General features: G+C 38.1%; 1 protein-coding gene across 4 annotated transcripts in view; it reads right to left on the bottom strand.

Annotated features, from left to right (window-relative positions):
- The window catches only part of FASTKD2 (FAST kinase domains 2), a 63,136-nt gene extending 38,761 nt beyond the window's left edge, over positions 1 to 24,375 (bottom strand). The window contains exons 1-12 of one of the 4 annotated variants that reach the window (XM_036858601.1): positions 24,109 to 24,372; positions 22,602 to 23,421; positions 19,522 to 19,625; positions 18,720 to 18,828; positions 18,297 to 18,420; positions 17,885 to 18,024; positions 16,567 to 16,739; positions 13,481 to 13,644; positions 12,289 to 12,498; positions 11,800 to 11,887; positions 9,986 to 10,100; positions 8,804 to 9,004 (exon numbers count right to left, since the gene is read on the bottom strand). In XM_036858601.1, the coding sequence (XP_036714496.1) occupies positions 8,885 to 9,004; positions 9,986 to 10,100; positions 11,800 to 11,887; positions 12,289 to 12,498; positions 13,481 to 13,644; positions 16,567 to 16,739; positions 17,885 to 18,024; positions 18,297 to 18,420; positions 18,720 to 18,828; positions 19,522 to 19,625; positions 22,602 to 23,321 (2,067 nt within the window). In that variant the 5' untranslated portion in view covers positions 23,322 to 23,421; positions 24,109 to 24,372 and the 3' untranslated portion in view covers positions 8,804 to 8,884. Of the gene's footprint in view, positions 1 to 8,803; positions 9,005 to 9,979; positions 10,101 to 11,799; positions 11,888 to 12,288; positions 12,499 to 13,480; positions 13,645 to 16,566; positions 16,740 to 17,884; positions 18,025 to 18,296; positions 18,421 to 18,719; positions 18,829 to 19,521; positions 19,626 to 22,601; positions 23,422 to 24,108 lie in introns of those variants that run through there. The other 3 variants (XM_036858599.1, XM_036858602.1, XM_036858600.1) reach the window with 3 other exon arrangements.
- Between the last annotated feature and the right edge of the window lie 47 nt (positions 24,376 to 24,422).

Below are 24,422 nucleotides of genomic sequence, written 5' to 3'. Positions count from 1 at the left end.
TTGATTAGGTATATCTGGGCTAGGGTCCAGGAATTTGTATTTTCATCAAGTATGCCAGTGATTGTAATCATCAGGAAAGTTTTAGAAAATAATAGTGTAATGATACACGTATGAGCTTTGGGTTCAGAAGGACTTGGGTTGCAGATCCAGCTCTGTCTTTTTTCTCATTGTGCACTCCTGGGAAAGGCATTTAAAAGCTAAAGCCCCTGAGCATCAGTTTCCTCATCTATAAAATGGATATTAATATTTATTAATAGCCATCAAACAGGGTGGTGATAAGGACTGAATGAGACTATGGGTGTGAAATGCTAGTACAGTGCCTGGCATATAGTAGTCATTACTATTGTTACCTAATCACCCACCCTCAATTCATCAAATTTGTCCTCTGTGGCTTTGTACTATTTCCAAAAATTAAGTCCCCGGTAAAAGAATATGAAGATGCACAAACTATAACACAGTAACATGTACTTAATTTAAAAATAAACAACAAAAGATTCTTAGGAGAGATGGTAGATAATAGATAGATAGATACAGAGATGTGTAATCTTTAGGATAAGAAAATGCTCTAGAAATAAGAAACCAACATTTAAAACAGTTTAACACTCAAGAGAATAACAAGTTTCTTGGGGGGAAAAAAACACAACACATTGATACAAAAAGTAGAAGCAACCTAAGTGTTCATGGATGGATGAATAAACAAAATGTGGTATATACATACAATAAGATATTATTTAGCCTTAAAGAGGAAGGAGATTCTGATACATGCTACAACATGAATGAACACGGTGGACATTATGCTAAATGAAATAAGCCATCACACAAAAGGACAAATATTGTATGATTCCACTTACAGGAGGTACCTAGAGTAATCAAATGCATAGAGACAAAGTAAATGGTGATTGCCAGTGGCTAGAGAAGGGGGCAATGTGAGTTACTGTTTAATAGGTACAGTTTCAGTTTTACAAGGTGAATGGAGTTCTAGAGATGAATGGTGGTGATGACTGCAGAATAATATGAATAGACAATGCCATTGAGCTGTACACTTAAAAATGGTTGACAGATGGTAAATTTTATGTGTATTTTACCACAATTTTTTAAAAAATTAAAATACCCAGATTGATATTAAAGTCACAGTTAACATGAGTCTGAGAAATGTCTTGCTTGGTTTGTATTTCTAAGACAAAGACTGCCATGTGAGATACTGTGGCTTAGAAAAGCATATAGTACAACCTTTTTTTAAATGGGCAAGTAAATTCTCAAAAGTGTGACCAGCACTTCTTTGGTTGCCTCTGTTTTTCCTTAAAGCTACATGTTTACCCAAGATCACCCAAGATATATTATTGGGCAAAATAGGAGGCTAAGACTGGAAAACTTGTTCTGATTTTACTGCCCCAGCCTGGGAGAGTGCTTTGAGAAAAATGGCTGTGGATCATAGCGCACCCTAAGGAAAACTTGGGAAGCGGATCGTGAGCTCTTAAAACACGGTGGCCTGTGTGGAGTTCTGCACGGGGGCAGCAGAGTACAGAGCAGGTACAGCAGGGGCACAGCCTGTGGACTGGACCGGGCAGGACCCCGTTTTAACTACCGCCTGCAGCAGCAGCGGGAGCGACAGCAGTGGATGCAACTTTATGTGAACCTCAAGCTGGCGAAGAGGGCATTGCCCTTCCATTTCAATTATCTTTAATTGATTTTCTTCCAGACTAGCATTTAATAAGGTAGATGGAATATGTTTTGATGATTGTGACACTGAAGCACTTCAAAGGTCCTAAAATATGATAGTATTGGCTTTTTTGTCTAATTTAAAAGTTATGACAAAAGTCTTTATATTTAGTAAATTCCATGTCTTCTCCTCTACTTCTACTGCATTTTTTTTAGTAAAAATAGGAAGGAATTTCCTGAGACAATTGGGCACAAGTTTCATGCTATTCTCCTTTCCCTTTTTCAGGATTGTGGGTCCTAATGTAAAGAAATTGCCCAAGATGAAACTAGCAGATTTGCAGAGTTGCAAAATCAGGAAGTATGGGGAAAATTGGGTACAAGGAGAAAAAGTAGAAAATAAAGGCAGGTGGGCTGATTTTGCCGTTCACCTGCCAGTGAAATTTTATTGCTGCCTAGAGAAACCTCCTGAGGGTGAGGTACACATAAAACCAACTGACAGGGCTTCCCTGGTGGTGCAGTGGTTGAGAGTCCGCCTGCCAATGCACGGGACACGGGTTCGAGCCCTGGTCTGGGAAGATCCCACATGCCGCAGAGCAGCTAGGCCCGTGAGCCACAACTACTGAGCCTGCGCGTCTGGAGCCTGTGCTCCGCAACAAGAGAGGCCGCGATAGTGAGAGGCCCGCGCACCGCGATGAAGAGTGGCCCCCGTTTGCCGCAACTAGAGAAAGCCCTCGCACAGAAACGAAGACCCAACACAGCCAAAAATAAATAAATAAATAAATTTATATTAAAAAAAAACCAACTGACAGTATATGTGAATATTCCTAGTGGGTCTTAGTCACGTGATATATGGGTCTTACCTTGAGTGAAATTCTTTATTCAGGTAGTTTTAAAGAAAGGTATCCTATTACGTGTGTGTACATATACTATAATACATACATACACATTCTATACACACACACACATATATACTGTTGTATACTGTAGTATATATGGGTATGTATATATAGAATGTATATATGTATATACTGTAATATATTATGGTATCTTTATCAGTGTTTATTGCTGATAACAGAAACCTCTCTAGTTCAAACACAGTGTACTTAGTTGACAACTTCTGGGCATTCACAGAAGCCCCCTTCTGCGTACAAGACGACTGGAAGGGCTGAAGCAGCAGCCTTTAATGTGACTTCCAGGAATCCCTCTGAGAACACCACCACAGAACTGGCTGTCCAGAAGAGCTGCTATCTCTGCTCGAAGCCCAGAAGTTAGGCAATCAGGACCATGCTGCCTCGTTGCTAGCTCTAGATCTAGATACCTTAGCGACACTGCCCCCGGCAAAATAGAAGCCCCATATCCTGCTGCACCAAACCCTGGGATCTCTGCTATTGCTATTCCAGAAAAATCCAACGTCCCTGACTGTTAGCAGAAATACGACCTCCATCTCATCTGGCTTTCTTAATCTCAAGCAGGCACATCTGTTTGGAGGAAGTTAGGTCACATCTGGAATTCAAGCTGTAAGGGGATTTGGGAAATGTATAGATTTTAGTTTTCTGGGCCCACCAGTGAGCCTAGCACACACATGTGCCACAAATGGGTTACAAGTGTGTCTTGTAACAAGAGGTATCTATTTCCTCAGCCTCCTGGGTAGCCACAGAGGGCTGGACAGCCAAAGGCCTCTTGGCCAGTAACCTCCTCACCTAATGCTCCCTAGAAGGTAGCCTGAACAGCGTGGGGTCTGATGGTTCACTCCTCAGCTCCTACGGATAAATAATATGGGAGGTATCAGGCCCTCGCTGCTCTGCTGTGATGCTGCGTGAAGCCGAGAATGCATCCAGTCACCCAGACAGCTTCTAAGAAGCCTGCTGCTGAGCAAGCCACTGACCATCCTGGACAAGAAACACGCTAGCTGCTGGGTCATTTCATGGTAAGGTGCAGTCAGGGCTTGGGAAAGGCCAGCTCCTCATGAGTACAGCTCCAGGTAGATGCCCCAAATCTCTGTCTTATGTTTACTTATGTCTATTTGCTTACTTATGTCTATTTGCTAGTTGCAGGGTGACTGCTCTATCAACAGACACACGCGCACACACACACACTCTATAAATTAGGACTTCCCTGTTATTTGTAAATACTTGATATGAAAAAATTCAATTGCATTTCAGATCCACTTGTATTATCACAAAAAATATCAACATCACATTTGTCAATGACAGAACAAGAAAGCTGTTGGGATCTAAACATAATTTTTAATTTTTGAATGGTTTTAAAAATAGTTTTAAATTGTTCCATCAGTTACTTATGTAAAGCTTCCTGCCAATGACAACAAAGAATTTGATAAAATACTTTGATCAAGAATTGCATATAGCCATTTCAAGCATACAACTTGATATTTAATGGTTATGTCTAGAAAGCAAGATCACGCTTCTCATTAAGGAATTTTGAAATATTAATGTGTTTGGGAATTTAACACAAAGTCAATATTTAAAATCTTCCTTAATACTTAGAAGTTTACGGATTTTAGTTCTTACTACATCATATAAAGAAAATATATTTTTTTCTACTAAGCTCCAAATAAACACCAAAATACACTCCCACTTAGTGCTATGAAAGCTGTCATTTTCTTTGTGCACCATGACATAAAAAAGATAAGGCTTGGAATGGAGTAGAACGAGCCAATCTGCAATATATGCCACAGTGTCACATACACAAGATTTCACAGTAGATGTAAGAAAGTTATTTACTTGCAACATTAACATTCTCAGCAAAGGATAATTCTCCTGGCTGTTTTCCCTTTTAAAATTCAGATATCAAAATTTATCACATGTACCTCCATCTATATCATTCATTCCATCTCAAAAAACCTGGGAGAAACAATTTTCACATCATATATGGTCTCCCTTTGTATGTTGCCAAATCTTGTTCACCCTCCTCTGTTCAGCTCTGTACAGCTCTGAAAACCCAACCCAGTGACCCCTTTCCCCTCTGACTTCCTCTTATCTTCTGCTTTGTCATACATCAGATTATCTTTCAACATACAATAATGGTGTCTTATAAACAACTTGACAGGATCTCTGTGTTAATTTATCTCCCCCATAGTTCTGGGCATATATTAAGCTCTTAGTGGTTATCATTAATTTCTAAAATGCTGTTTGGGAAATCAAACAATAGAAATGGATTGAGATCAGCTAATGATTTGCTTTCTGATTTTAAGTATAATACACATTCATTCTTGAAGTATGAAAAATAAAGTATAAAGAAAATGAAAATTACAATTCTATCAATACTATTCAGAAATACCACTTTCTACATTTTTATCCCTTTTCTTCCTTTTATGCACCTCTTGCCATTATTTAAAACAAAATTTGAATCCTCGTATATAGAGTGTTTGTTTCTCCATTTAATAGAATCGTAAAGTTTTCCCCACATCATTAAGTAACTTATGGCACGTCCAGATAATATTTTACAAATATTAAAATGATGTCTTAGAACAGCACTTCTCAAATTTTCATGAGCATACAAATCACCTGGGATATTGTTAAAATACAGATTCTGGTTCAGTGGGTCTGAGATGGGTTCCAAGAGTCTGCATTCCTAACAACCTCCCAGATGATGCTGATACTGCTAGTCTGTGGACCACATTCTGAGTAGCAAGTGCTTAGAAGATATATATTCCATTAATGATGAATGCTTAAATAGTTTCCAGTGTCTGGCTCATACACGGTGAAATATCAAATCAATGGAGTGATAAGAATCCTTACACATATTGTGGGAATAATACAAATATTTATCAAGTGTATACTAAGGGTGCATACAGGCGCAAAGATAATTAAAATTCTAACTCCTGGTCAATGTCAATAGATATCAATATTTTCAAGACTCTGCATGCATACAGCTGAAGGGCATTCCAGTGACAGAAAGCCCATCAGTGGTTTCTAGGGAACAAAGGGAAAGGCAAAAAGGGAGGAAACTTTCAGGGGTGGTGGATGTTCATTACCTTGATTGTGGTGATGTTTTCATGGATATTTTATATATATATATATTTATATATATATTATATATATAATCTGTTAAAGCTTATCAAATTGCACACTTTAAATATATAGAGTTTGTTGTCAATTATACCTCAATAAACCTATTTTTTAAAATATGGGGAAAAAAGCCACAAAATGTGTTCCAGAAAGGTTGTATTAATTTACATCCCACCAGCAGCATATGCAAGTGCCTGCCTCATTTCCTTTGTCAGCACTATAATTCTTAAAGAAAAAAAACCCATGATGCTAATTTAGAAAGGCAAAATCTCTCACTTGTTTGAATGTGTGTGTCTTTGACTACTAGTAGACTGAAATTTTTTCATGTTGATCAGCTCTTCACTCGTTTTTCTTTTGTAATGTGTGTTTAATCAACTCATAGGAGCTCTTTATTTAGATATGTGTCATAAATACATCACCTATTTTTTTTCTCTTGGCTAGATGTTTACATTTGTGTATGTGATGTAATTATAACATAAAGACATTTTAAATAAGTTCAAGAATCAAAAAAACAAAAACAAAAGCCAATCTTAACACTGCTCAAAACACAAACAAAAAAAGCTGTCAGGACATAGAATTAAACATAAAAAAAATCAAAAATCTTTTACAACACCTATTTCTTCCACAAGGTGGCTGACTTATTAGCATAAAACTACATCAGAAGCAAGCCATATACATAAACATATCAACCTTATACCTGTCATATTCACTCTTTTAGTTGGTTAATACAGTAAAGTGGGTTAGTTTTATCCTCTTTAAAATGAAGAGTTTGGTACTGAGGTATAACATATTTTGTGATTTAATCAGGAATAGTCAGAATTTGGATTTATAAACTTCCACTTTTTATTTATTGATCCTAATTGTGTTAGAAATGGGTCCATGAAATCAACCTGGGGTTGAGTGGTTTTTGTTTGTTTTGAATCAACTGAGTAAATACCAGAAAAGGAGAGTATTTACATATTCTCCTGGAGAGGGGAGTAAATCTTTATATTAACAATCCTGAGAAGACATATTTTTAAACTGTTTCCCTTCACTCTATACCTGAGTCTCACAAGATTTTTTTAGACAACACAGCAATGAAGAATGCTAATACTAGTAATACTGGTAAAAGAGGAATGCTTCTTTACCTGTCATGCCAATTGGTACAAATTCAAGAAAACTAGTTCCTCCAAAAGGAGGTTACAAGTATTCATAAATGTGTTCAATCCTTTGAAAATGAGTCATAATTAGCCACCACAAGAGACAGATATGCACTTACCATTTAAAGAATGAAAATTTTAGTTTCCTTAATAGACTATTTTCAACTCTTGTTCTGAAGCCTTATAAGGTTAAATCATTTGGTCAAGTACGCAAAACTAGATGATGTCCAATCTGGAACAAAAGTCCAGATTTCCTGAGGTACAAGCTGAAGAGCAGCAGGAGATGAAACGTGGAAATAACGTGGAAGATAATGTGGAGATAACGTGGAAATCAATGATGTGGCTGAGGGTCCAGAAAAATCCAATTCTTTGAACTTTTACTTCCTCATCCATAAAATGAGGGAGGTGGATTAAATGACCGATACACTTCCTTTCAGCTCTAACCTTCTCTAAATGTAGGCGAGATAAGTTGATAAAACCTGTGACACATGCAGTCATATTGCTAGAGACCTTTTATTGCCAACCTGGGGTTTCTCGACTACTTTTTTTGTAAGTCCATGTCAGCTCAGGTTCAAACTCTAGCCCTATCCTATTTATGTAGCTTTGATAGTTTATCCTCTTATTAGATAAAAGGAAACAAGGGTCCCAAGAGATTAATAGCAGCTACACCTCAAAGAGTTAAGATAATGAAAAGAGAGAATACATCCCAATACTTAGCAGTGCCTGGCATAGAGTAAGATGTCCAGTAATTGCACGTCTGCGTATTTGGGGTACCTTAGTCCATCCAGGCTGATGTTAACAGAATACCATAGATTGGGTAGCTTATAAACAACAGAAATTTACTTCTCACAAATAACTGTGGGAGAGGCTCAGAAGTCCAAGATCAAGTCTCTGGCAGATTCTGTGTCTGGTGAGGGCCCCCTTCCTGGTTCAGAGATGGTCATCTTCTCACTGTCCTCACATGGAGAAGTGACAAGGGAGCTCTCTGAGGCCTCTTTTATAAGAGCGCTAATCCAATGCATGAGGCCTCCACCCTCATGACCTAATCATCTCCCAAAGCTCCGCCTCCAAATACCATCACACTAGGGGTTAGGTTTCAACTCAGGACTTGGGATGGGGTGGAGGTGGCGGCACAAACACTCGGTCTTTTACACGGGGCTAAAATAATACCAACTTACGTGGCACTCACGTTTCACAAGTGAAACCTGCTGTATCCCCAACGAGTCAAATATTAGGTAGACAGGCGTATGACAAACTTGAACAAGTACTTCCACAAAAGGATGAACAAACGTAACTGAAAAATAGCCCTCAGGTCTGGCTCACAAAACAGTTCAGCTATATATTTACTTTAAAAGACTTTGTGAAATGGTGGGAGGGGAAAGGGGAAGAGGGAGAGAGGAATGACCTCACCAATGGCAAGAACTGTGGTGTTAGCAACCCACAACCTATCAATCTTAAGAAATTAGGACTCCTTGCCACCTCTGTACTATCTCATCTGTGTTTCTCTTAGTAAGGGCCACAAACCACTTCCACCTAGAATGCTTGTTACAACTGCAGATGCCTGATCCTCACCCATTTTTAACACGCTACCTCATTAATTCTTATACATTCTACAATTTGAGACCCTAGCCCAATTGCTTTGTGGCCAGTGCTTGAATGTGGTCCATACCTGAGTCCTAAAACAGCTTAGATTCCAAACCTGAGGACTGCCCACATCAACTTACCTGCAACCCATCACAACTAAGAAACCAGTTTTGAATGCATCAAAGCTAATGAGAAACAGTAAAACCTACAGCTCATGAGTTTATGAAGTATCTGGGCACTGGAAGGAACAGGTATGACTGCAAAAATGACCCTTCTGGAATTTTCTCAGCATATTCTAAAGTGCCAGTAACAATATTTCTTTCATTCTCAACTTTAATTTTAGCAGTGAACTGAAATAACACTTTTTATTATGGTGAGCAGTCAGGTAAGTTCCATCGACAACTGAACTGTAGTCTTTATTAAAGTTATTTTTATAAATTTATGTCTAATAACATTAAAAGGTTGCTTTTTACTTTAACATGTGCTTTGTAAATCTATATCAGCAGTAGAAAGTGCTTCCGGTGAATAGATTTTAGTCTTCAAAAATGTGACTGCATCCTTCATCTCTAGTTTTTCCACCTCCCAATTATTGACCTTACCAAAGAAAGAGGAAAATAATCAGTTTGCAAGAAGATGACGACGTATAAAATAAAAGCTAGTTTTGAGATCCAAGGATATTAAAATAACATCAGCCAACCACTTATAGTTACGCACATTTTAGAAGTTTAGTAAGACTATGTGCTACGGTTGAAGAAAGCTCTCACAGTGAAAATTATAAAAAAACTTTAAAGGTCCTCTAAAGGGTGCAAAAATTCCTTTCTTGGGATAATCTTCCTTAGAATATAAACAATAGCCAATATGAAAAAAAAAAAGTGTTACAGATTAGCCCATTAAGAGAAATGGGCCATCTTAACCTTGGTAATCCGGGCATGATCCAGTTTTGGATACTAAAGTACCATAATGAAGATTCAAATATTTACATTTCACATTATATGCAGGACCAAATGAGTGGCATTTAGATAGATCCCAACATTAACATAAATATACATTTATTCGTATGGTTCTTGCTCCATACAGAAACATCTAGAGAGGCTGTTCAAGAAAAGTTGTGCTCAGAATCAAACAAAGCCTAAGGAGGGAAGAGGAAGAAGCATCCTCTTACAATCATCCAGCATTTTCTAGTGACAAACATCCTTAACAGCCTCACAATGGCCCATGAAAACAAAGCTTTAATTAACATCTTTTCTTCTCCTGTTCAAGATAACCTAGAACCTGAATATGGTTTCATGTGTCTTAAATTAAAGAAGTACACATATTATTTACATTTTTCACTTAACAAAAATGATTAAAGTTGACTAAATGTAGCACTTATAAAACCCCAAGTAAATAACAGTAATCAGCTGAGTAGGAGCCAAATCATGTACCAGAAATGTTTTCAAAGAAAACAATAACTAAAACACTTTTTCCAATACTGCTGACAATTCATCTAGTCCTAGTAACCAACTTCAACCACAACATTCCCAGCAGAATGAACAGCAGTAATTGAAGACTATTTCATTTGCATTTTTTTCTTACCAAGATCACATGAAAACCCATTACTTTCAAATGCCGCATTTTCATAGCAAGGAATCCTCTGGGGTGGGTTGAATCCAAACAGTACGTAGATCTAGGAACACAGAGTACAGCTACTCTGAAAACAAAAACACAAAACGTGAGACCAGTTACTAACGAGATGACCATGTACAATCTTGCTGCATCCTCGTTCTTTGGAGATTTCAAAGCTGAGCTCTCCACTTACCACATTCCTCACCATTCCCTCCGGTGTTAGTCCTTCACTTCCTCATTACCTACACTATGTAGATATTCCAGTATATGAAGACTATCTTAGGAACCACAAGCTTATAAAAATGCTTTATACAAACAGTATCCCTTAACCATCTTTAAGAATGGCTACATTCTTCGATGAGGAAAATTTTCAGATATGAAAGCACCCATTTTAGGGCTTTCCTGTGCAGAGCTAATCTCTGATCTAAACATAATTATTTATGCTACTAGAAGCACTGATGTAGATAATACCAAATGGAAAATGCTCTGCTTGTATATATTGTCTCCCAGAGACAGACACATTTAAAAACCAGAATGGGGAGACCAAATACAAAAAAGAAAACACTAAGAGATAGGCAAGACTGTTGAAAAGACAAAATGTATACGTGTAACAGAAATGTGGAAGGTGTAATTTGTTTTTCATTGTTCATGGACTTTTGGAAAGATTAAGTTCATTGGGGGAGAAAAATACATTTGTATCCTTACTGTCTTCTGTTATACTCCGGCTGTTATCTGAGATAAAGTAAGAGAAATTTCATATCTTTAAAGGAACACTGATTCCTCACTTTTTCTCGGTACTTTAGGCTGAGAACTACTACATTATATTATTATGCCAGAACAGATGAATACCTGAAAAAGAAAAATGATCTTTCAACTTGGTCAGAGAGAAATCCTCTTTTTGAGGGAAGATGGGTAATATGTAGAAGGAAGATAGTGGCTGAAAAAGATGGCCAAGAAACAAGCTAGATGGATTTAGACAGGCGCAAAAGTTACAGAGCTGTGTATGAGTGGAGAGGGATGAGGAGATAAGAGTTTGAATCCCTACAGACTTTTTCTGTACCTCTCTCTACCATACTTATGTGCATGTGCTACAAAGCAGTAGGGGATGTAGGTCGCTTGGGGTCAGGATCCACGTCTGACTCATCTTTGCGTGCCCCACAGGCCCTAGTAGAGCCTTTCTGCAAAGAATGACTGAACACAGGGTGTGCGCAATATGACCTGATCCAGATGCTTACAAGGCAGAATATTCTCTCAGGGAGTAGCATCAATTTCTCCCAGAAATACCCTCTGTACTGTGTGAGTCAAGGAAACTACTTCTAATTAACTTCAGTATGGTTTGATCCATATACAATACAGCTTAATTAAAAAGCTGAAGTTTCTCTACCTTTAGAAAGGTTTGGTGGTAGAGAAAAATATTTTTTGGGTATTTGATTTTAGTAGAAGCCGTCATTCGTTATGATCACTACTGCATTATCTTGTCAAAAATTTACACTGCACTGATGGTTTCAATTATATTAGCATTGTTTTATTGAACTGTTTAGCTTTAAAACCTGATTTTAAAAAATTGCCTGTTTCATTAAATGGACAACTCCAATCCACTGTCTTCAACCACAGTGTCCCACATTTACACCTAAGGGGTAGATTAATGGATGAGACATCCCTCGGTGCATTACAAGCTCTATACAAATATAAGGTCTTTGTATTGTTACTGCTATTTAATATGAAGTCTTTGAGAATTAAGATTTAAATTTAGAAAGTTCAGCAAATGCGTATGTGTAAACAACCTTTGAATATTTGTAGCAGAAGTTACCGCATCCACGTCAGAAAATGGAAGCACTTGGCTCCTGTTAGCATCCATTCTGATTTCAAAATCTGAAAGAAAAAAATTGATACTAATTTTTCAAACATTGCTCAAAGTGATTTTTTGTTTGAAAAGGTATACTACTACTACCAATAATTATAATGGCAGCAGGTAAGCTATACTGAGCTTATTTACCATGTGCCAAATACTAGTCTGGATTGTATACGTATAATCTCATTTGTTGGTCACAGGAACCCTGTGAGATGGGTACTATTATTATTGCCATTTTACAGATAAGGAAAGAGGCTGCTGAGTGCCTAACGCATAGCACTAGTAAGTAGTAGAGTGAAAATCCACACCCAGCAGGCCAGCTCCAGAGCCAATGCTGCACCACACTAGACTGCTGCAGTAAACTCCTTATCTTTTGTCAGAAAAAAAGTAAAATAGAGGAAAATTATATAAAGTCCCATACCAATATAATAATTATGTGGCAACCATACACTTTTTGAGAAGCATCCTTCTCCCAGAAGGCTACTCAGCACCTCGGCAACCTTTGCATGTGGATGTAATGGCGTGGGGGGCAGCTGTGGCAGCACTAAGTGTGTGTCCTTGTGACAAGGAGCTTCAAGTTTCAGACAGGCAGCCAAAACATGAAGCTTGTGAACATTCCTCTCCACGTCACCTAATAAAAAAAGAGAACGAAAATATATAGTTAAGAAAAATATGAATGCTACATTTAAGAAATTGTATTAATGCACCTACAATTCTGATCACTTGCTTCGTATCAGGAGGAATCTCTCTGTGTCTCCCGAGGTCCCACAGTGTGTAGGTCAGTGCCCTGATAATGCTTTAAACTTTAAAATATCTTTCAAGGTGCTTTAGCCTCAACTCTTCACTGAACAGATGGGAAAATGCTCAGGAATGTTAAAATGCCTCCTGATTAACTAAAGGCAAAGTTGGGACTAGATTCCAGGTCTCCTGGGTTCACGGCTGTTTCCTCCACATTAGACTGCTTGAAAAATCAGCACGTGGTGTTCCTTCTCCACACTTCAACTTTGGAATTTCACACTGTTGTTTTTAAAAGGATTTAAAATACTCTATTCCCAGATACATCATCAAATTTTACACATCTAGCCTGATACTGCTTTTCCTTATTTAACAGTAAAGACTGAAAGACAACAATTAATTTGGTTCCAAGAGTAAATAAATTCACTACTTTGGTAACTATTTGGTTTCTTGATCTAACAGCTGTGCCCTCATTACAGGCCACGAGTGACGAAGTGTTTATAGCTGTAAAAGTTGACTTAACTTGGCTTCAAACGTGACACATAAGGATTAGAAGTACAAACACCTCTGATCAAGGCATAAAGAACAACCTGAACATTTAGCCTTTGCACAGGTGCATGAAGTATAAATAAAAAGAACAATGACGCTGTGTTTCTTATTCATGCTGTCTATGGGCAGGATCTGTCATTAAAGGAGCCTCCACCGGTTTGCTGGTTTGAAGCACGGCCCTTTGACTTCACCATCATTGGTCCTTTCATCAGGAGCACCCGCTCCACACGTTTTAACTAACACTGCTGCAACTGAGACCCCAATCAGAATCACCTGATAGCCTGGCAGTACTGCTTTATTTTAGTCACCACTGTGCACGGACATCCTACCTGACGTCAGCAGATCATGGATGATGTCCTTTTGAAGAAGCTGATTAATAGGGGCCAGGGGAAAATGGTTCATCAAGCAAAACGAACACACAGCATTCAACAGGTTTTCAGAAGAGATGTGGTGAAGACTACCAGTGACAGCACTAGCCATAACTTCTAGGAACCTACAGGGGCAGAAAGGAAAGTCAGCTTTCAAATATGAAGAGTAGACAAGGTCATGGCAGAGCTAGTGAGGTGTCAGAGAACTGACAGCCTTAAGGGGATAAAACAATCAGGCTTGCAATAAGTCTTCACACATCTTTCAGGTCGGTGACTATCTCATAATAAATACATACACTCAATAAATGTTAGCTACTCCTATATGTCTTACACAGGGCAAATGTTTATAAGCTTTAACTCATTTAATTCCTATTCAAACTCTATGGGATAGGTATCATTATTTTCTTCATAATAAAGATGAGTAAACAGGCTAAGCAGGGTCAACTAACTTGTCCAAGAACACACAGCCAGGAAGTAGCAGAGACAGCACTGGAATCCAAGTTGTCAGGGTCCAGAGGCTTTTAACCATTGTGCTAGATTTTTTACCATGAGTAAGTCTTTAAGACCTGGAACTCCACTGCAGTTTTATAATCAATTAAAATTCTCTAGCTATTAATACTCTGAGTTAAAAGAACTGCTAGCCTAATCCTACCACCCGAGCTAACGTTAACGCAGTATAACAAAGCAGCTAAGCACAGAGGAAGAGAGGAAAGATCAAAATTAGGTAAGGTCACGTGTGCAGAGTGGCACTGCTAATAAACGGCACAGATACGCTTTAAACCCAGGTCAATTTGACTCTTAGGGCATAAGCTGTATATCATTATATAAGAAAAAAGCAAGTATTGATACTTGCAAAGTACTGTGACAGTGTACAGGAAAGAAGGTAGATAGGGTAGCTTTGGGGATAAGGAGAATTTCAGTTAAGTGGAAAAGACGGCAAAAGGGAAGACCACTTGAAACTAACGCCTGAAAGTACATGCTATGCACGCTGTAGTAACCAGCGTGGCTGGGGCACAGGCAGCGAGGCTCACAGCAAGGCGAGCAGGCCCGGAAGTAAGCCCGTAGTACCAGTGAGCCGTAAAGGGAAATGTCTGAGATCAACTGGGAGGTCCCGTGAGCAGCAGATGGACACGTGAGGAAGGCTGTGACAGGCTAAGCGGGACTGCTAACAGGTCCTAGAGACAACAGTGGGGCAACACTTATGAAAGGGAGAACTGATGGAGTTTGGAGTTTGCAGCAAGAAACAGCGGGGCTGCAGAGGACTGATCTGGAGCCCAGCGGTAATCACCGCTCCAGTCTCCTCGCATCCCACTTCTTATGCTGTTACCTCATCTTCAGCGACACCAAAATCTGTGTCGTTCCCTGCATGTACTCTGCTGTTTCTTCCCTTCCTGACTCGAATATGGAGTCCCTTCTACTCAGAATGGTCTCTCCATTGTTAACTCCTATCTATCCATCTTTCAAGATCTGCTCAGGTACCAACTCCTCCAGGCAGGATGCTTGGCATCCACTCTGACCCTCCACTTCGCCAGGCTAGCATCCTGGTACATCCCTCCTCTATTCCTATATACACTGTATAAAACTCTATCACTCCAATGTTCATGCTATATTTAACTGCAAAAAGGATTATGTCTTATTCATTTTTGTCTTAAGTACCTGAGTGCTTGGTACAAGTTTTCCGACTAAATGAACAAATAAACTTAGATGAGGAGGAGGAGAATGTTAGTGGAAAAGGAAGAATCAACAATAATGAGCTAAAAACTCACCAAGTTGTATACATTGAATATGCACAGCATTTTACATGTTGTTATTCATACCTCGATAAAGTGGTTTAAAAAGCTCTAGAGCGCTTTTCAATTATGGAGCAGAGACAGGCTTATTGACAAATAATTGCAGCTATGTGTCAAGGCTCCACCAAAGAGTTATATAAGACATGACAAGCACAGGGGCTCTGATGGAGACAATTAAGGGAAGGCACATGACATGCAGTATGAACTGAGTCTTTCACAACAATGGAGAGCACAGTGGGCAGCTGCTTTTCTTGGCCCAGCACTTCTTCGATTACCTGCCCCAAAGAAATGGGCGTGTGACCCAAACTCGTTCAATCAGATTTTCTCTTTTGGAAATCTGAATCTTGAGGGAAAACCACAGGGACAAAAAGCTGTTGGAGTCAAGCTACTCGATGGCAAAGAGATGGCCAGTGAACCTTGCCACTGAGACCCTCAGAACTGCCCTAGTTTATTCCTCCAAGGCCTCTATGACAGACACTCTAGTTTTTTTTTTAAATCTAACAATTACTGTGTGTCTGGCATTGCCTTAAGAACCTGACACAGGTTAACTCATTTAATCCTCATAACAACCCAATACGATTAGAAATAAGTCTTTATTTCTCATCCTCATTTTAACAGATGAAGAAACTGAGGCACAGATAAGTAACTTGCCAAAGTTAAGTAGCTAATGAATCACAGAGCTAGGATTCAAACCTGAGCAAGGTGTCTCCAGGGTCTGCACTTTTAATCACTCTTCTAACAAATGACAAATGACATGTTATATGCGTTTCTGGTTCTTAATGAAACTTAGAACTGACCTAGAGAGGAAGGAAAGATGTCCTGGGTAGAAAGAAGATGAAAGAGCACAGCATGTTTGAGAAATTGCTGTGTTTAATAGTAGAAATGCACGGTTGTGGTTAAAATGAAAAGAATAGAAAGCAGTAGTTTGGGACCAAATGAAGAGTTATGGTCAAAACTAAACTATAAACTCAGGAGCTGAGGGAATAAGCTGGGGGAGAGTTTGAAATGAAAACTCCTATGCTGAATTACCAAATATATTGCAAAGAACAAAGAAACTGGCAAAAGCAAAGCACATATCTTTAGCAAAGATAAAATAAAATTCTGTTTAACTTCATAAATAAGGAATATTATGTTTAATTTCTGGACATGGATGAAGGCCATGGATGGGTTCGCATGTAAGAATTCATTGAGCTTCGTAATCTTTTCTATAGATATGATATGTGGCAATAAAAAAGTAAAAAAAGAACAAGTACATACTCGTGAGTCCAGCATTTGTGGAAGTGATTGAGAGAAGAATACACATGAAGAATAGAGACAAGGCTTTTCACGTTTAGGAAGCCAGGTTCATCTGCTGCTTTCTTCATAAACAAGTCCATCAAACTAACAGGTCGAAAGCCAAAGTTTTCAAATAAGATGAGGAGAAAAAGAACCTAAAAAAAGAAAGAATTGAGGGAAAACTTCTTAAGAATTACAGTATGCTATTAGCAATCTTTTAGATCTCCAAAAATTTAAACCGCAATAGAACTGTCCTGACTGATCAAATATTCCCTTAAAAGGAACAATTATCTTTTCCTTACAAAATCTGTTCCAGTTATTCTTGAATCAGAGTATCGAGTTAACAAGCAACCTCTTTTTATAAGCTGAGAACCAGAGCACACAACGGTTTCCATATTTCCATCTCATTTAAAATAAATCTTTTCCTATACGCTTTTCATACAACAGCTCTGAAAATTACCTTTAAATACACCTCTTCTGAAGTTTTTCAAAACGACCAAGCCAATTTTGAACTGCTCTCCCTTCCAAACCTAGACATTTCCTAGATTCTAACAGATAAGAGATAACTCAAAAATTTCTATGTTCAATACTAATTTCTATAACTGAGAATAGAGCTGAAATACGATGATTAAATGTTCCAGTTCACCTCTCATTTCCCTCTTAAGTCTTTCTCACAATAAGTACTTCTCTTTCCAAAATCAATTTCCATACTAAACTCAACCTCACCCTCCAAGTGAACTAAACCAGTGACCTAACATGGTTACCACTACTTTACTACAAAAAGAAGTTTTTACCAGCTGCTTCATTTAGATGTTTAATTATTAACACATGCCCTGAATTTAAAGGCTGTTACTCTAGAAGAAACAAGCAAACTTTCCATAAATAGAAAACAGACATGACCATTAAGTAATGACAGTTTATTCTTCAAAAAGCGTTAAGCCTCTCACATCACCTATCCCCATTATTCTAAATCTAATAAAGGAAAAGTAGAAAGACAGAAATAATCCTTAGTATCCAACCAAAGTACCATACAACCTTTTGAAAAACAAATAGAAAAACAAACTTTGGACAATATAATTTTTGTTTTGGATAGAAAGATGGTCCAGACATTGAATAATATATTAATAGGTAACCCCCAGACAAAAATTATAAGGAGCTAGTTTTTCAAGCCGATTTAGCATTGGAATATTTTGGAATCTAAACCACTTTAAAATGATAGAAAAATTATTTCGAATGCTAAATAAATTAATACGTTTCTTGAAAGTTTCTGAGGCTTCTTCTAAACTGTTAACATACTTACTTTTCTCAACTTCCACATGTCAAAAGTTGTAGCCACATAATCTGCTATTCCCTTAAAAAGATCTATATTAACGTATTGGAGGTCTCTGCAAGACTGCAATATGCTGATCAATATTTTAAAAGGACACCCATGGATATTACCTTTAAGAATGAGTTAAAGAAACAAGAATTACCAGATGGTTTTGACTGTAAGATCCAAGATACTATATACACAGTACTTTTGTTTCTTTAGAAAAAATAGCACTATATTTTGTTAAAAAAAAAAAAAAACCCCTATAGGCAAAAATAAAATTTAGATCTAACCATATCATCAGATATTTTTCATATAACAGCAAAGTTGTTAAAACAAACAAAACAAATATAGTCCAGAACAGATCGGATGCTACAAATCATATAAGAAAAATTCCCCTTACTTGTGACTATCTTACTGCACTCATTCAAAAGGACAATGGAGCGGTGATTCATGGCGGCCAGTACTGCAAACATGTGCTGACTATTCAAAACAGAAAATTGGTCTAATTCTTTCAAGGCTTTCATCTAAAGAAAAGTAAACTTAGATTTAATTTTTCATTTGTGGCAAGATAAATTAAACTCCTATATTTAAATAAAAAAGGATAAAGTTTGAGCAAAATGACTCGGACAAACAGATATATAGATAAATATATGTAAATATACATACAGATAAAAATAAATCTATTTCTATTATTTCACTTTAGCAAAGTTACATCCAAAAGCACGATGTCCTCCTAATAAACCGACTTTAGGAGGTGATAGCAAATCACAAGAAATATTTTTTTCAAATTTTACACAACAGAGAAAATTCAGAAGGTATTTACCTCCAATTTCCTTTTAAGACCAATCGGTGCATCTTTTCCAATACACTTCATTACAGTTTGTAATGTGAAGACACGTTCTATTTTCCAAGCTTGCTGATCAACTAGCATCCTGTCATCAAACACAATAAATACCACAGTCCTAGGATCTTAAAACCAGGAGAGAAATCTTAAAAGTCATTTGGTCCAGCTTCTACTTCTAGGCAAGGAATATGAAGCCCAAAGAAATGATCTACCTGTCCAAGAGAGTGCAAATAGTGAAAGCTCCAGGACCAGCCTAGTATTGTTTTCTCTCACATTATTTTGCTGTCTTTATGCATGAACAAATATCAGGAGACTATATTAAGACATCTCAATGCATAGTCAATGAAAAAGGGAATTAAAAATTATTCTCATCAACCTATGACATTAGATTAGGTGCATCAGTTTTATAAGTTGTAAAACTTAACCTCCTTTTCAAGCTGGGCCAGTGTCATGTGACCTCCACATAGTACCCAATTAACCATTATGAACTGAGTACATATCAGTTATCACCCAGCCCACATCAGTACTATGTTTTAAGATAATTTTAGATTTTAATGTTACCCACACCTTTTATTTTATGGTGGACCCTGAAAGAAGCATTATTTCCAGCTTCACCTGATCCAGAGTCACTATTTTAAGTTTAATAAGGTATTAAAGACCATAACTACTAACAAAGTCTTCCATGCCCCCACTCCAAAAAAGGGAGCTCAACTTTCATCTTCGTTTTTGATTTAAGAGAAACAGAGAAAGGCACTTGAAGAAAGCGTAAGAGAGTTCTCACCGCAATCCTGCTCGAAGAACATCCACATTCTTGCATGGCTCCATTGCCTCTAAGATAGTTGACAAAACTGAAAGACATGTCTCATCACACTCATTGATACGTTCCTATTGAAATATAATTACAAAAATACCACAGGTGATGAGCTCATAGTAGACTATCTCACCCAAGCAAAACCACTGAACTGATGCTTTCAACTAAAGGATTAAGTATCAAACCAATAACTCACAGAGTCAGTCCACAATAAACAGCATCTTTGGAAAACAAGATGTCATATGTAAGCGAATTTTCCAAATAATTGATACACATTCTTTTTTGTATCAACCTTTTTTTTACATTCTCCGTTATCACTGAAAATGATTTGATATTGATTACCTTCCTCCCCTTCTGAAATAACTTTTATCAAACATTATTTTTACCTCTTCTTGAGACCCAAAGCCATCATGATGACAAGTGCAGTAATACTAGAGCTACAGGACAATTTTCCTACCCCTAAAGAATCTTACACAGCTGCGCTTACAATTTCCCTATATCCTTTCCTGGGTATCGAACTGCAACCTCAATTGTGAACCTTCTAATTCACATCTGCTGTCACATTTTACCAGCACTACCTGGATCTCAAGAGGAGCCCAGGCTCCATGGATCCTTCTTTCAAATCCTCTGAATTAGGGTACTAATTTAGGTTCTAGAAATGGCCTAATTTAGAAAGCAAATAGTAACAACACAGCTTACCTAGTGCTCTACAATTTAATCACAACTAGCTTATACACCTCACAAGAGTACTTGTGATCACATCTGAAAGATGTATGCTCTTTTGCTAAAATTACAATACATGACTAACTAGTCACAAAGTCTCAAGTCAGAACCAGATAATGATAAGAAATGGATACTGCTGGAAGGAAAAAAGGTCTCATTCCCATAAGAGGGTTTCCATTAACAATTTATAGCATTCCATCAATATCTACTGTGAAAGAAAAGACCACTTGGCTATGTGTTTGAAGGGCAAACTTCACTGATGACATATTTCATCTCTAGCTAAAATGTCTTTGCAACATTCCAACATGTTAGTGAGATACAATTATACGTACAGATAATCTGACCCCAAATATCCACTGTTCATTCCTCACCAATGCAGATACTATGCTGATGTGAATACCTGTCCAAAATTCATTTAGAGCATCACTGACCAGGTAGAGTGACTTACTGTAATCACTTTTAAATAACTATATAGGAAACGCAGTCCACCAAAAAACACGTATATTCTGCGGTTTAAACACACACACACAACACACAAATTAGTTCCTGGGCAAGAACATGGAAATCACAGTAATGTAAAAAGTTAAAGTTAAAAACTCTCATATACCTATGAACCCAATTCTTGAATTCTATAGTAGAATAGGATATATATCAGATCATCCTCAGGAAACTCCTGTCTTCAAAAAAAATTATTTAATTATGATCATTGAGTTCAGAAGTCTGAAGAGTCCACTCTTAAAAGGTAAATGATTACTTTAATGAACTCATCTTTTCCTCAGCCAATCTGGTGTCATTTCAGTGACATCAAACAGGACACTGACTCCTTTGTTTGAAACTAAAAGTGGCTCCTTCCTCCATTCCATTTCCCACTCCCACAGTAATCTAAATACAAATTGGAGCATGTTGATGACCTTTGCTTAAAATATTTCACTGGATCCCCATTGCCTACAGGATAAATCTGAACTCCTTAGCCAGGCAGAAAGGCTCTTCACGATTCATCCCCTTTTTCCCCAACCTCATGCCTTGCCACGACACCCAACCCCTCCTCCTTGACAACCACAGACACAATTTCCTCCCCATTCCCTCAAACTCACAACCCCAGTATTCTGTACTTCCAGCCACAATGAACTACTTTCAGCTCTGCAAACTATTCTCCAGGATTTGAACATATAGTCTTCTCTGCTTGAACCACCATCCCCTTCGCTATCCATCTTCTAAGTGCTGGCCATTTCTTGGACTCAGCTTAGACATTATCTCCAACTGGGCTTGCATTTTAGCTCTACTATGTCTAGGTGTTTGTTCATTCACGCAGCAAATATTTATCAAGTACCTACAGATAGTGACACTAACAGGTATGTGACCTTGGGCAAGTTATTTAACCTCTCTAAGCCTAAATTTCCTAATCGGTAAGATGAAAGTAACAATACCTACTTTTAAAAACTACACTGAGAATTACATGAGACAATCCTCTTTTCAAACTTTGTACCTATCACTGCTTCAAACAGTAATCCTGTATCCTCCTCCCCCATCACCTCTTCCCATCATGAAGGCATACTCCTGACTAGGTTTGAAGCCCTTGTAATACATTCTCTATAATTTTCTTTCATTGCACTGAAAGCTCTATGTGGCCGTTATTTTGTAACTGTATTCCCTATGCTCAGCACCATGCCTACAACATAGTAAATGTATGACTCATCAGATGAACATTGGTTATTTTTGTAATTACCTACAAAATATCTGTTGTCCCCTCTAGGTTATAAGGGCAGGGATCATGTCTTCTATATCTTTACATCCCCAGTGACAAGTCTAGTAACTGATACATAGTTGACACCCAATAAATGTTTACTGTATGAATAAATCAATCCAGTAGCTGTGTGACTTTAGCCAAGTTGCTTAACATCACTAAATCTCTTTCCTCATCTGCTAAACTGAGGTAACATCAACCTTACAGGGCTATTGTGAAGATGAAATAAGACAACACAAGAAAAAGGTACAGGTAGTCAATAAATACTAGTTCCCTTCCCTTCTCTTCTTCTTTCAACTACCCAACCTTTCCTTGTATATTTTGTACCTCTTCCCATTTTAGCTTATTCACTATTACTCAACTCCAGAGAAGAAAAATGGGGCAAGCTTTCATAAATTTCTACAGCAAAAAAGATCTGGCTAACTTAAGGTCTCTAAATCATATAATATCTATGCAGAAACAAATATAAACTACCATTCCAAGGATAAGTTTCTTTCAAGGAGACTACATGTTTACATCCCATCATTCTTTCAAGATATGCTAAACCAAGTAAAAGTATATTTAAGGCTCCTTTTGATTTTACCTGGACCACCCTCAGCAAAGTCTGTACGAGTAGCGTATTCTGAGGAATCCCGAGCTTCACCATAGCATGAAGACTAAACAGCAGGTTGTCGTAGTGCATGATCTTGGCTTCTCTCATAATTTGTTCACACAGCTGGCTAAACGCAGGGTGGTTAAACATCAATTGTTTTTCAAAGCGCTTCTGGTCGTCAGACATCCGTTTGGCAATTGTCCACATGGCTGAGAAATAGTTACTACTAGGAAATGTAGGTGCTTTTGAAAATATATCTAACACATCACTCAGGGAATTACACTCCTGAGACAGTTTTCTACAGTTGATCGGGGTTGGTTTTGTTCTCTTGGTGAGAACATCTTCATTGGAAGGCTCATGATGAAAGTTTTTCTTCAATCCATTATCAGAGACAAAGTGTTCTGAGTTAAAGGACAGTCTTCTAGAACAAAGTAGTCTGTCAACTGTAAGGACTGTTACAGTGCTTATGCCCTTTGTTTGAAAGCCATCACCTCCTGATTTAAAAATTAAGGCATCCTGAAAGAGATATCTAATAGATGACTGCATTCTATTATCAAAGTTACTTAAGTAACTTTGGAAAAGGTTCCAGTTTGAATAAACAATTTTTGGTCTGCAAAACCCTGAAGGATACAGCCTCACAGTTCTGCCTGTTGGAACTAAAGTACTGAATTGTCTGAGGTTCCATAAAAAGGAACCTGCTCTGTTTTTCATTTTCCTAGCCACTGAAACACTTTCAAATGGCTTTAAAGTTGTCAAGATCACACACACACGTCGCTTCTAAATATGAAAGAAAACACATGCCGTAGCTTTCCTGTAGGGGAAGGGGTTATAAGAGAGATAAAAATTAGAGTAAAACTTCTACTTAAAAATATCAAATGCATTTAACAGAGACTAAAGTGAGACCCTAGGGAGACATTAAGATTTCCGTTAAAAAGGTATGTTAGCAATATGGGCTTTCTCCATTTCTACCGCAATGTGTATATACACAGTCTTAAAGGTGCAAGGTTACTTTGGAAGTAGTCGTTGTACAAATAAGGTTTTAAAAAAATAAAAAAGGAAGTGGATTTCTGACGGCAAAGTTTTCCTACAAAGTTTTCTTTGCAGTAAGGCATTTTATGTTACCACTGCCTTGAAGATGTCGTCAATGAAAAATAAGGGTTTAACCTTGATGGATACTTTTTAACACAAGGATTTAACTACAGCTAAACACGAACTGTTAAGAACAAGGACTTGGACAAGTAGAACGGCTCAGAAGAAGCAGCAGCAAACTAAAATGATGCTTGCACGAGGCCTGCGCTTGTCTGGAGACACAACCAGACAGTCTCACCGGGTCTCAGAACCGGTGTCAGGGGTCCGTCCTTCCGGAGCTGGACCTCTTAGTATTAACCCACCTCCCTAAACTTACTTCCCGGGCAACTCCTGAGACCTTTCTCTGAAAGGCAAGAAGTCTAAGGCGTAGTACGACCACCTGTTCCACCTATGCTCGCCCTCCACTTACCTTAGTTCAGAGCTCCATGGTTATACAGAAGCGCGGCCATAACAGCTTCCCCGCGGGCTGAGCGTATCGCGAGATTTTACGGATCCTTCATAGGTCAAAAAGTGTTATGTTCGCGGGAGGTTGGAAATAGTTTACTTGGCGTGAAGAAAGCCTACCGAAAAACTGACTAGTTTTTCTTAGCTGCAGGGAATAGGAATGGGGGAGACCACAGAGCTTTTAATGACAGTGTATAACTGTGTACCCTAACACGCAACCTCTCCAGCTGGGCGCCAGAGTCCGCGCTCAGCTTCAGAGTGCGCCTGCGCCGGGTCCTG

The sequence above is a fragment of the Balaenoptera musculus genome, chromosome 7, assembly GCF_009873245.2.
Source record: "Balaenoptera musculus isolate JJ_BM4_2016_0621 chromosome 7, mBalMus1.pri.v3, whole genome shotgun sequence".
NCBI classification, from domain to species: Eukaryota; Metazoa; Chordata; class Mammalia; order Artiodactyla; family Balaenopteridae; genus Balaenoptera; species Balaenoptera musculus.
Note: the sequence above shows the minus strand (reverse complement) of the source record. Positions and strands in the feature narration are given on the sequence as shown.